This window comes from Barbatula barbatula, assembly GCF_947034865.1.
Source record: "Barbatula barbatula genome assembly, chromosome: 11".
Lineage (NCBI taxonomy): Eukaryota > Metazoa > Chordata > Actinopteri > Cypriniformes > Nemacheilidae > Barbatula > Barbatula barbatula.
In genome coordinates this window covers 5,926,636-5,939,850 of record NC_136774.1, presented here as the reverse complement: position 1 = coordinate 5,939,850, position 13,215 = coordinate 5,926,636, and the positions used below count along the sequence as shown (strand labels likewise).

The 13,215-nt window shown below is 40.0% G+C and overlaps 2 protein-coding genes across 5 annotated transcripts; one reads left to right on the top strand and one right to left on the bottom strand.

Moving 5' to 3' along the window:
- On the top strand, positions 1–2,819 carry tbx16 (T-box transcription factor 16; the record flags this gene model as incomplete). Its single annotated transcript, XM_079467112.1, has 9 exons — positions 1–16; positions 133–289; positions 384–486; positions 896–1,060; positions 1,143–1,289; positions 1,424–1,494; positions 1,847–1,926; positions 2,096–2,273; positions 2,360–2,819. The coding sequence occupies 9 exons, from the start codon at positions 1–3 to the stop codon at positions 2,817–2,819; spliced, it is 1,377 nt and encodes a 458-aa protein (XP_079323238.1).
- Positions 2,820–5,600: 2,781 nt separating this feature from the next.
- On the bottom strand, positions 5,601–12,110 carry klhl22 (kelch-like family member 22). 4 transcript variants are annotated; one of them, XM_079467563.1, is made up of 9 exons: positions 11,966–12,110; positions 11,599–11,635; positions 11,182–11,468; positions 9,977–10,142; positions 9,244–9,555; positions 8,726–9,135; positions 7,301–7,493; positions 6,872–7,105; positions 5,601–6,744 (listed from the first exon to the last, which is right to left on the bottom strand). In XM_079467563.1, exons 3-9 carry the CDS (start codon positions 11,427–11,429, stop codon positions 6,403–6,405), a joined length of 1,905 nt encoding a protein of 634 aa, XP_079323689.1. In that variant the 5' UTR covers positions 11,430–11,468; positions 11,599–11,635; positions 11,966–12,110; the 3' UTR covers positions 5,601–6,402. The 4 variants fall into 4 exon arrangements, with proteins under 4 accessions (XP_079323689.1, XP_079323691.1, XP_079323690.1 ...); XM_079467565.1 differs by having other exon boundaries at positions 11,182–11,492; positions 11,966–12,091; XM_079467564.1 differs by lacking the exon at positions 11,599–11,635.
- Positions 12,111–13,215: the final 1,105 nt, after the last annotated feature.

Genomic DNA, 13,215 nt, shown 5'->3' with positions numbered 1-13,215 from the left:
ATGCAGCCTATCAGAGGTGAGTCTTCATTGTCAGCTTTACCCTTGGTTTGGACAAGTCTTTACTGCAGTTTTTGTTAAAAAGGTAGCTTTGGATGGGTTCCATTGACTGATCCCATTTGTTCTCTTTTTTAGACCTCAAGCACAATTTCAGCCTTCCACCTCCACCATCCATGGCTGGATCTGGCGATTCGTATCACCAAGGTAACATCCGAATGACTTTGGAGGAACCAGAGCTGTGGAGGTCCTTCCATGAGATCGGCACAGAGATGATCATCACCAAACCGGGAAGGTACGTCTTCGAGGAACAATGTTTTCTGCTAAAACCTAACATTAAAGAAGATGACATTATTTTAGAACTTGACTTTGCTATGTTTATCTTGCAGGAGAATGTTCCCACACTGTAAGATCAGCTTGTCTGGATTGGTGCCGTATGCAAAGTACATCCTGTTGGTGGACATGGTCCCAGAAGACGGTCTCAGATATAAGGTTAGAACCTAAACCTGACCTATTACAGATTTTAACAATAGCAACATGTTGAAGAATTGAAAAAGTCGTACAAATTGGCTACTTTGGGGAGCTGGATTTATCTAGACTAATCCAGTCTAGCGCACTATTGAATCAGAGATCAGTGGTGAACGGCGGACGCATTGGGGGACGTTGCCATGTGTCACCCAGGAACGTTCTCACTACTGATTGGGGTCTTCAACTTCAAAGAGCCCCAACTCTTCCTGTTTTTACAGACCCCACTGGGGGGTTTGTCCCAACACACACTCTTATTCACACATACTCTCACACCCCAAAAAAGACAGCCCCCCTCCACCACCTTATGTCACCGGCAAAGCGATTATTTTCATCCCTCAGATTTAGTAAAATGATTCGTTTTTGTTTCCCACAGTGGAACAAGGACAAGTGGGAGGTCGCCGGTAAAGCCGAGCCCCAGCCGCCCTACAGGACGTACCTGCACCATGACTCTCCAGCTCCCGGCAGCCACTGGATGAAACAGCCCGTGTCTTTCCTCAAGCTCAAACTGACAAACAATGCTCTTGACCAGCACGGACACGTGAGTCTCACGCTCGATTCTTACAGTTATTTAATCGCAATTCCATGTTGAGTTTGATGTTAATTCCTCTCTCTTGATTCAGATTATCCTGCACTCCATGCACCGCTACCACCCACGTTTCCACATCGTCCAGGCCGACGATTTGTACAGCGTACGCTGGAGCGTCTTCCAAACTTTCACTTTCCCGGAGACTTCTTTCACAGCAGTCACTGCGTACCAGAACACAAAGGTAATAGCCTATATAAAACATTAAGACCGCGTGGAGCATTTGTTCTTATTCCCACTCTATATATAGTATTCATATGATGTTAGTAAAAGGTCATTTTGGCTACAGTCGTGATTAAGACTTTGTTTTTCTCACAGATTACAAAGTTGAAAATTGACCACAACCCTTTTGCCAAAGGTTTCAGAGATGAGAGTACAAACTCCAAAAGGTGAGGTTTCCTTTATTTTCATGAACTAAATTGACTTGAAGAAAATTATGCAAAAATGTGATTTAATTATTCCTAAACAACGAATAGTTCATTTTAAAAAGAAGTGTAGTGGCATTTACGTCATAAATGTTGCTTTTGTTTTCATTTTCTGTTGTTCCTAAACTGAATTTGTCCTCATTTACTTGGCATGGGTCGTGACATTCATACTTTTTAAAGGTTGCCTTTATTTTCAAACACAAACAATACTCTTTGAGAATATATTATTGATAAGAATGTGATTTCATTATTCAGTCAATTTGGAAGTTTAATAGGCAGTGCTGTGTCTATCTAACTCAAAATGATACGTTCATAGACGAGCGAATAGAAGTCTGGCTGATCCCGAGAGAGGTGCAAAGAAGATCTCAAAAGACTCCGAGCATGGTAGTCCAAGAGGTAATTGTTGAAATGTTGATTTTGTGAAGTTTTTGCATGGTAAAATTCACTTTAAAAAACGTGTGCAAAAAAACCAAGTAGATTTTACTAGTTGTTTTTTACAGTCTATTCAATGACTAGATCATATAAAATGGTCACAGATTTTTATTTTGATGTGTTGAATTTGCAGATCTTGACGATGATGTGGGTCGCAAGGAACTGGAGGTGAAGTGCGAGCCTTACTCCCCATGGGGCACCGTGTCTGACAACCACGCTCTCCGTGCAGATTCTCCTCTGGGGTCAGACCCTAGAGAAATGTACAGTTCAGAACAGCTTGTACCTGGACACAACACATACCACCCCAGCAGGTACGTCAATCTTCGTTCAATGATCATTTTAACAGCGTTTTCTTTTGTCACCTCATCTAACAATGTATTGCTCATTTCTTTCACAGATTTCACGAATATGGCAAATCCCCATCTCCTTCATCCAGCGTGGGCAGCGTTAGCGGCTGTGGCAGCCGTTCAAGCTTTGAGTCTCGAGTGCCTGATGTCGCCACCGTCCCCGATCATGACCCTTCCAGCAAGCCATCCGTCCCCGAGTTCGGCCCCGTCCCTTGTCCCCCTCATCCCTCGACTGGGCACCAAGACTACACAGGAGTATTGAACATGGCCATCGCTCAGGCCAAGCCAGGTGTGCTGGGCCACCATCCTCTCTACACCCCTTACAGTACCGAACAGTCTCTGGGGCAATGGAGCGGGGCACCGTCCACCCAGTACCCGCCACCGCCGCCACCACCACCACATCATCACCTACCCACGGAATACAGCAGTCAGGCTGTCCATCACAGCTATCACCATGGCAACGTGGGGGACTGGAGCCAATACCCACTGTTCTCTTACTCCTGCTGGTGAGTGGATGAGGAACTGAAGTGTAGAGTGAAAAACTGAACGAGGAACTTCCGTCTGGTTCTTCGCGCCTCCATCTGGACGATGGTGCACGGTTCCCGCGAGTATCAGATGAGCAGTAGAACGCTGAGTGAACGTTATCAGGTGGCACTAACCAGATTGTTGTTTCTGAATATATTCTTAATGCAAACCGAGGACCGTTTGGTTTAGGAAAAGCTGACTGATTTTGAGAGCTTTTATTCTTTCCACTTTCTGAAAAGACAAGGTGTTTGTCAGTTGTGTCGTGCAATGTACTTTTCAATGCATTTGTTCTTTTGATACATTTTGACTTATCAAACGGCTTCTTATCTAGGATGCAGAATGGACTGTTTCCCTTGCTGTGTTGTTCAAATGTCTATTTATTTTGTGTTTGGCTTTGCTGCTACTTAATTTTATTTTGTTAAAAAGAGAAATGTGTAGTGCAGAATGCTGTTCGGAAATTGTTGTATGTCTAAAATTCATGTCAGTAAATATCTTGAAAGTTATTGTGGCGTCTTCATTATTTTCATATGGAAATGTTCATCGATTTCTAAAGAAATTCAGTTTGAGGAAGTGAAGCAGACTAACTTTCGAGGTCTGAACTCATTTGGCTTCATTTCTGATGCCTGTACTATTCAACTTTGGGCACTGAAACCACAAATTCAATGACAAACTAAATATCTTGAATTTAGTTTAATGAGATCTTTCAGTTTGTAAGACATATTCAATTGTTTAATGCAAAATACAAACAGACCAAGTATCAACTGGACAAAGAACTTCCCAGCATCCATTTGACATCTATTAACTGCCATATGCTATAGGATACAGCAATTTTGATCAATTCTCCAAACTATAACTTTTCTTTATTTTTCATAAACTGTTTACATTTGGTCTTTGTTATTTCTGTCAATTAATGTTTCAATTTATACCAATTCCATGTAACTTAGCCAGTCTTTGTTTGTGTTTCACTTTTTTTCCCTTTTGTTGACTCTAATTGGAGCTCAACCCATCTCTGTCTGTATACACACACACACACTATGTGATGTTGCATCCTTCAGACACTTAAGGTAATACCTTCCATAACAATGCATGCGATGGCCCACTCTGTGCTCATGAAAGAGTCTTAAGAGGCGTGAAAGTGTGGGGGGTGGGAGTCGGGGGGGGTCTCTTCTCACCACTCAAATGCAGACGGAGGCTGATTGTCGCCCCGTCACGGATGTCAGGCGCTAATGACTGCCGTAAATGGTGGGGGGGGGGGGAGAATTAGCCAAACTCTGTTCATCATGAAGGTCTTTACTGACAAGTTTAGCAGGTATTTGGTAGCTGTATGTACTAGAGGCATAGTTCATCCAAAAATGAAGATTCTTACATAATCTTCTCACCTGCATGTCTGCAATATTTTGAAGAATGTTGGTAACCGAACAAGGTTGCCCCCCATTAGCTTGTATGGACACAAAACCACTGAAACATTTCTCGAAACATCTCCTTTGAATGAAATGACACATTTTATGTATCTTTAAGCGAAATGTTAAAATATATCATGTTTGAATTTGCTTTACATTTATGAACAAACAAGGGCTGCCATGAAGCGTTCTTTATCTATTATGTGATTATAAAGAAAACTACGTATTTATTTATTCATCTAACCAAAGGTCAGATTTTCTTTGTGTTCTTTAAAGCACGCGGACACTTGAACCTGATCAGAAAATGTTGGGATTATAAAAATCATCAGGTTTTACAAAACCTGCCAAGAAAAAGTGAAGATAGAAAATGATTGAACCCATAACAAGAAATAAACTCTGTTTTGATGATAATTTGCTTAACTATACACATTTTTTATTGTTTTGTTAAGAATATTGGCATTTTCTCAGGCAACATCAAACACTGACGTTGAAAACTTGTGTAGCATCATGTCGATGACCAACAAAAATATGCCAGCGTGTTATTCCCAAAGTGATTGTTGTGAAGGATATCAAGTAAAGGAAATCAATCGAGCAGATGCTGAAAGGCTTTTTATGTTTGTAAATGAAGTGTTAAAAAAAATGTGTTCCTGGTGTAAAAACCCTCCGAACAAGAACTCCTCTGGGTAGAGTTAAAAACACATCTGTTAATGCGCCAGTGGCTGGTAAAACAATATTGGACACCAGGGGATGTTAATTCATCAATCATAACATTTACAGAACTAAAATGTCTCTGTTTATTTAAATACGACAATGTTGTAGGGCAGAAATACTGTTTGTTGTGTAAGATTTAAAATAGTTGCAATTCGGAAGATTTCTCTTTAATCTCATTATGAATATGATCAATAATCCACTTTTACATTGAAAACAAGCAACAATGCAGTCGAAACAAATGTGTTCCAGAATATTAGATATACAAGTTTAAGCAATCATATTTTTTTTAAATGTCAAATTATCATTCAAAGCATTAAAATCCAGTGAATGGCTATTTATCATCTCAAATTATGAATGATTTTTAAATCATTGTAGGCGGTTTCATCAGACACACGCGAATGGACCGAAGTTAGAACTTCCAGTGTGTGTTTATTGGTTATCAATCTGGCGAACGGCTAGTACTTTTACAATTTAATTAATTTTCATATAAATTGATGTTAATATTTTATCGTATTTTAATTGTAGCTAAATTCAATTGAAAAATATCTTTGCGGATACCTGGAGTCACATGACGTTTGTTTATGTTGTTGCTGCTGAAACCGCCTATAAGCAAATGTGCTGTAAATTGTTCAATAAAAATATGCCAGACAAATAATGACAGATTTATAAGGATGATTATCTTTATTAGGACATTCAGAGACAAATAATTCTGATATTTTCAAGACACAAAAATAAATAAAAGAGCAAAGCAGTGCTTTAAGCCCGTTTCAGTGCACACCTTTTTCCAGGGTTGTTTTACAGGACTGTTTTTTAACAAGATGGCCTTTGAATAGAAAAAACTCTTACTTTAACTGCCATTTGAGAGAATCTGGGTGAGTTTGTTTATTGAATTATTCTTTACAAATCATGTTATTGCACACATACATTTCTTAATAAAAAGGCATAGGAAAAACAGTCAAATAAAGGCAGCATCCCATGATGCTTTTATTCTAAAGAAAAAACGAATCCCCTCTGATCTTAAAGTGCGTGTACAGTGTTACCGCTCAATGTGTCCTAGTAGCACAGAGGTCATTGTCAGTGCGCTTTTGGATGAAATGAATAATGTCATATTTAAGTCAATAGAAAAAAGCTAATCTATTTAGCATATTATAAAAACAAAACATTGATGCAAAAAACAATGATCTGTTGTTTCTTTAGATTGTGGAGCGATATATGAGCTTGACATATACTTGCAATATAAACCCAGTTTTGAGAATACAACACACATGTATTCATGTAGCCTAAACTGATGCCGAAAGCATAAATGTAATGTAAGGAAGTGGGAGATGGAGGTAAATAATCCTGCACACCTCAAATTTACCTTACGTTTAGACAAGCACAACGATGATCTTTGAAAATCGTCTCGACCTTCTTAAAAATGATGTTAGTAACAAGCATATAATCTTCTCACTTACTCTTTAGTCTTCGCTGGAATTGTCAGAGTCATCCCAATCAACCTCTTCCCATGATGCTTTGGCTCTTTGCTCCCAGCTCCGCGCCTGAGCCATGGTTGCCCGTGACAAAAGTACAACACATGCTGAAAGGCCAGATACGCGGTCCTCCAAGGCTGTTCCACTCTCCCATCGGTCTTCCTCCGCGTGATAAATGTGAACGTACTTCATGCGACTGCCCTTATCGTGCGACCTTCCGCCCAGGATATAGATGCACCCGTTGAGAACCGCCACGCCGGGCTCTCCGTGCCCAGCAGGCAAAGGGCTCACCACAGACCAGACATCTGCTATTGGATTATAACATGCCACCTGAAGAACAAGACAGCGCATCATCTCAGCTCTGTTCCAAAACCTAATATGCTTTTTTGCTTTTACTTGACTTTCTTTAGTTCAAAAGTGGCAAGTCATTGTTCATCACGGATTTGGATGTTGGTACCTTGAGGACGTCTCTTCGGTAACCACATCCGTCGTTGCTTCCTCCGATGACATAAGCACGGCCGTTCAGTGCTGCCATACCGTGCCAGGCGCGCTCCACCGGGCCGTCGGCACACATGCTCCAGTGATTCCCAATGGGATCATAACAGTAGGTTTCCTTCAGATAAGCCATTCCCCGGCGACCACAGGCGATGTAGATCTTCCCATCAATCTCTGTTGCCGCATGCGCGTACACCTGCAGACATACGCATGTTATTTGAAGTCCACCCGAAAATATGAAATAAAACAACAGAACCATACTACAGGATGATAAACACATACTGACGTGACCTGTTTGACCGGGAAAGATCAATTGTTATGGTAATTCTTGCCTTAGAAATAACCAAAGTAGTTACAATTGCAACTAATTCAATGGCTTGAAATCGCTCACCTCTCGTTTCAGCGGTGCAACATATTCCCAGGTGTTGCTTTGTGTGTTGTAGCGCTCCACACACTCCAATTCGTTGGTGTAGTTGCGTCCTCCAATGGCGTAGATGTATTTATCCACCACACAGATGCAATGATCCGCGTGCTGCTGCTGTAAAGATTCGATAGAGCACCAGCTGTTGTGCCGAGGATCGTACCTGCCAATGAGAAGAGCAGACTGAACAACAATTGATTCAGAAATAAATCACTTTCTTAAAATAAACGACACTTCAGCTTTAGCTATTTGTCATTTTAATTTATTTGAATCGCGATATTCATGTGATGTCATTCCAGATTGCTAGCTTGCTAGCTGTGCGAAGTTTTTGGCCGCAAGCTTTATACAAAGTCTTTCTTTTTAGTTATCACTAAAAGCCTTAAATGTTTAAAGTGAAGCTGTCAAGCAAAGCAGAGCAGAAAAACTGTTGAAGAATATGTCCGCATGGATTCCATCGATCAAAACAACAGACATCATTCAAGTGCTCTGTCACAACCAAACTGAGTCAAAATGGGTTCAAGTAGTTCAGAAACAGATTATTGACTATGAAGCTTAACTATGAAGTCCAAAGCTATTCGCAAGGCTAAGAGTACACGACACAAAAAACATCTACACAAACTACATTCGCCTTGACAAATTATGGTATGGAAATCGGAAGATGTGTACAGTCTGGGAAAGTGTTCACACCCCATCCATGTTTCTTATTTGACTAAATCACAAATCCCACAAAAACATTACAAAAAAGAAAACCAAGGGCAATTCATATATTTACACATATTTAATTTTAAAGATGAAACACGTTGCTTGCAAAAGCATATATGACAAATATATATATATATATATATATATATATATATATATATGACATAAATTAATAGAAAAAAAGTAACCAAGACTCAACTAGCTTACAAACATTCATTTAAAAGAATACTAACCTTTAATTTGCACACACTGTACATCAGTACCAATAATCCAATGATCACTTATTGGATTATACAGGATTATTGGATTATATCATCCGTCTAATATGGATATTGTTGTAATAATCTTGCATGGCAAATGTAACGCTTAACCATCTGAGCAACTGATCTTAATATTTAAAAATGGTAACAAAATAACAATTCAATAAAGGAAAGGGAAACAAAATAGGATCTGTAAAAAAGAGAATAATAGAAAAGGATTTTAACACTTATCAAAATATAGTTTTTCTGTGTTCTGTCATAGAGTTTTAAAATGGCAAGAGGGTGAGAAAATAATAACAGCATTTTCAGCACTTAATACGAGCAATGAACCATATAAACCATAATCAGCATTCATTTCGCTTTTAACAGATGTTCTCATGCAAAGGTGCCACCGACGTCAAAACGTAATTCAATTCAGACTCGTGTCACTTACCGCCAACATCGAGCTTCAGCACGAAAGCTGCTGGTGTTCTTGTCCCCCCCGACCAAGTAGACAAAGTTATTAAGAACCGCGATGCCCATGTTAGACATGCGAGGAGCTCGGTCTGCAGCCAGACTACGCCACTCGCCCCAGGAGGGTTGGAACACCTGGAAGCGCTCTTCATTGTCTACAAGCGCGCTAGATGAATACATGCCACCGAATCCCAGAATGCACTGGGAGCTGCAGCGTGGCTGAGTCAGTGGGGTTTGCATAACCGGCTGCCATAGCTCCTGACTGTGGTAATGCAGAGCGGCGGTCACAGAATCCCGCAGCGGGCACTGCTTTAACCGACCGTGCAGACGCTGCAGCACGTGCTTCTCCATCAGACAGAAACGCACAGCTTCCAACATCTGTAATGGATCCTGCAGGAAAACATGATTTGTCTATAAACTTGTAAACACGACTTTGTCATTGACTATTCCACATCTAGAGGTCGAGATACTGCTTAGCTATTATCCGCTGTCTCCCACCTGCAGGACCACCTGATCTTTCTCCACCTCTTCAGGGGTGTGGTGGTAGTGTAGAGCCGCTTCGAACACCTCGTTTTCTGAGTTCACCTCCAGCTCATTGCTGGACAGAATGTTCAGCACTTTCTCTGCGGGAAGCTTTCGGTAGGCGGGTGTACGCGAGAAGGTCTGGATGTTCTGGAGCAGATACGAGCGGATTTTACCCCCGAGCTGATCCAGTCCATAGATGTCCGCTAGCTTTTCCACCTCCAGGATGTTGTCATCGTCCAACCAGCAGAACAGGAAGTCGCAGCAGAAGCCAATCACGTCTCGAACCTGGTTATTGGATAAGGGAGAACGGAAATATTGTTATATGTAAATGATATATATACAGTATCTTATATTTTACTGTACTGAAAGTTGTTATTCAATGAAGACGGTCCCTTCCGCGGCAGCTTTAAAACTCAATGTTGTGTTATCAGTGTTTCAGCAGCTTTGACATTTGCCCTTTGAGGAAGTTTTTAATGCGAAATGATTGAACTTTTTTGGTGACAGATCGAAAGAAATGTTTCACAATAAATAAAGGATTAGGGAGGAAACGTGTTTAATGGTCATAAAATAATGTAAAGCCCTTAACAGAATTATTACTATATGCAAAGTTGAACTTATTTCTAAACTGTTTATATTGGATCAGATATTGACCCACAATTATTCATTTGATTACAAAGTCTGACACCCAATGTCCTCTCATACTGACCTGCAGTAAAGTGGCAGCACACAGGACCTCCTGCACTGTATCAAGATCCAGCTCAAGCTCAGAGGTGTAAATAAAGTCCAGCAGTTTAGTCATGGCTGTGTGTGTGACTCCGTGAACCGGGATCTGTGTTTCCTGCATCTCCTTCAGACCTCCAGCAAACATACCCCTACACAAACCACAAAACAACACACGCACATGTCATCCTGCAGATGAAAAAAATAGGTTTTACCATAGTCATAGGTCAGATGTCAAATCTGGTGGTTTAAAGGGACAGTTCACCCAAAAATGAAAATTCGGTCACTGTTTACTTGGAAAAGAATGTCAGTAACCAAACACAGATCCCATCCACAATTGACTCCCATAGTATTTATTTTCCATACTATGGATGAGATGTTTAGTTACTGACATACTTAAGGATATCTTCCTTTGTGTTCATCAGAACAAAGACATTTATACAGGTACAGAACAACTTCAGGGTGAGTAAATGGTGACAGAATTTTCATTTTGGGGTGATTCTTCCCTTTTAAGACCCATGTGTAGTCTCTCTTAAAGCATGGTTTTCCATAGTCGGCAAACACAATGCGTAGACTCATATTTTTGTCTGGCTTCTATGATTCAATACATTGGTAATGAAACATTCTCTGTCAACTTAAATTTCAAGCTTTCACTGAATGTCACATCCAACTCGCTGGAATTGCCCAAATGGATACTACGAATAATTCTTTCATTTTAATATTCCGATAGATGATAATCGCTGACCCCAACAAGTTATAGAAATTTGAGATCAAAGGGAATTTATGTGAGATACACAGCTTAAAGGTTAATTTAACAATAAAATGGTAAATATTATCATTTATGGACGTCATTTTACAACATCGATTTATTAAAATCCATTAAAATATCTCAGAATAGTCATCCAACGAATGTATACAAAGTTAAATCTTTGACTTCCACCCCAGTACCATATTTGTATGACCTGTGTTCAATGATAGTGGGTCTGTAACTCGTTCTTTAGTTGTATTTTGTTCCACATTTTAGAATAATATTTAACTCAAGGATGCTATTAAACGTCATAAGAGTTCATATTGGAATTGTTTCATTGTGCTTCTTAAGCAAAATCTTCATTATTCGGTCCATTTCCAAACATTTCTGACTGCTTCACTGTCAGTTCAAATGAATTTAATGAGGCACACGTTCCTGCTTACCTGAAATAGTCACACGAGGCTGCCAAAAGGATACGGTGAGCTTGGATAGGTCTTTCTTCTACAATGAGCACCACATCAAACAGAATCCCTCCTTCTCGCAGCATGAGGAGGCCGTCCAGTAGACCCTGCGAATGGGCATTACTGCGGTATTTCTGCCTGGCACAGGGCTGAGCGGGGCGGGCAGTCTCTCGTGCCCCGGCTGTGCTCGAGATCACATCATCTGCCATCTTGTCATGAAATGCAAACATAAGGTGGATCTGCTCACATTGTTGTCTCGCGTCTCCACGCTGCAGGTACATAAGATGGTGAAACTGAAAGAACAGCAACTGGTACATAACACACGACTGACAGCTTTTCTGGTGCCGTGAACGACATTAATGGTTATTATAAAGTAAACATATACAGTGTGAAGCTCACCTTAGGGAAAACTTTAACAGGAAACGCAGTGTAACCACTAAAAAAACATGTTATGGAGTAATAAGGTACAGTATCTCAAAATATAACCAATTTAAATAAAGTTGCAAAGGGGAGTGCTAGCTTTAGACACACACCAGAGAGAAAGTGAAACTACTTGAACATATACAAATATGAAATCATATGAAAGAAATGATGTAAACATTGACTTCCCATCAACCCCTCACTTTACGTTACATAAAGGCAGATGTGCGATTTGTTTACATCACAGCAGCAGTGTGTGTGTGTGTGTGTGTGTTTGTTTTCTGCATCTTGTGATGTCAACGTGAACATTTCAGCACAGCAGCCGAATACAGACCACGAGTCTTACCGGAAATAAGCGGACGATTGACCGGAGCCTGTTGCCGCGGCTGACAGCGACAACGGTAAAGATACTTCAACGCGTTCGTCTCCGACGGCCCAGCTGAGAGTGGCCCCGTGACGTCACTGCAGGCTCACGCACACGCTTCCGGTACAGAGAAAAACAAATGACGTCACATGGCTGTTTCAAATGAAAAGTTGTACACTTTTTGTAAACGACTACGAACGTGTATTTGGCGTATTGTGATTTATTTGATTGATTATAGTACATATATTAATTTATTATTTATATGCATTGTCATTTCTTCTCATAGTGGGAGCTTCTGCTGTCAATGCCTTCAATACTTTGCGATATTATATCCACAGTTGTTTTGTTGTAATAAAAACATGGCCGCTGTTTACTTCAAACGGTTTAAATAATTCGTAAAAAACATTCGCGCCTCCACGTCACAGGAAAGGAAAAAAACACGTATTTAGCATGACGTTTGACGCTTTTATTTGAGCATTTTTGCAAACTCATTTTTTATAATCTCCCTACACAATTGTCTGGACTATCCCTTGAATTAAGATATTTATTTGGCTTTCATGAAAATGCCCCCACATTAAAAATACATAACCATGAAATCAAATATATATAGGGATATGACGTCACTCAGTCTTTCTTCTGAATTGCGTAATCTCTTGTCGATTTATATCACACTGAGTCATTTGTCATATTGTCACGATAGTGAAGTTCAAGTTAAATGAATGTTTGCTTGACAATGTCTCTGTGTCTCTTTAGAGATGTGATCCTCACTTTTAACCAGCAGATGGCGCTGTTTCTCCGTATCTCACAATGAGTGCAGGTCGTATGTTATGAAAATCAAACCCGATTTGCCTTTAATCGTCATTTCTGTATGTGTTGCGTCAAATTCCAACAGAAACAAACTTCAGGAATGACAATGTCACCAAACAGCAATCTGAAAGACTGAGAGAATGCAAAATCACACAAACGTTGTGAAGAAAACCAGGCTTATTCCATCATATATTCATTTTTATGATGAATACAATAGAGCGGTGTGTTGTTTAAACATAAACATGAACTTGTTTTCTTTGCAGCATTTAAGATCCGCAAACGTTGCATCTTTCTTGTTATTTTGCCCCGTTATTAATGCACATAAATGCAAATTTAACAATACACTTTCACTTGGAATTTGGGAAAAATGATCTCACAGAATGAAACCATTAACCTATAAATAGTAAATCCAGATAAATGCAAAA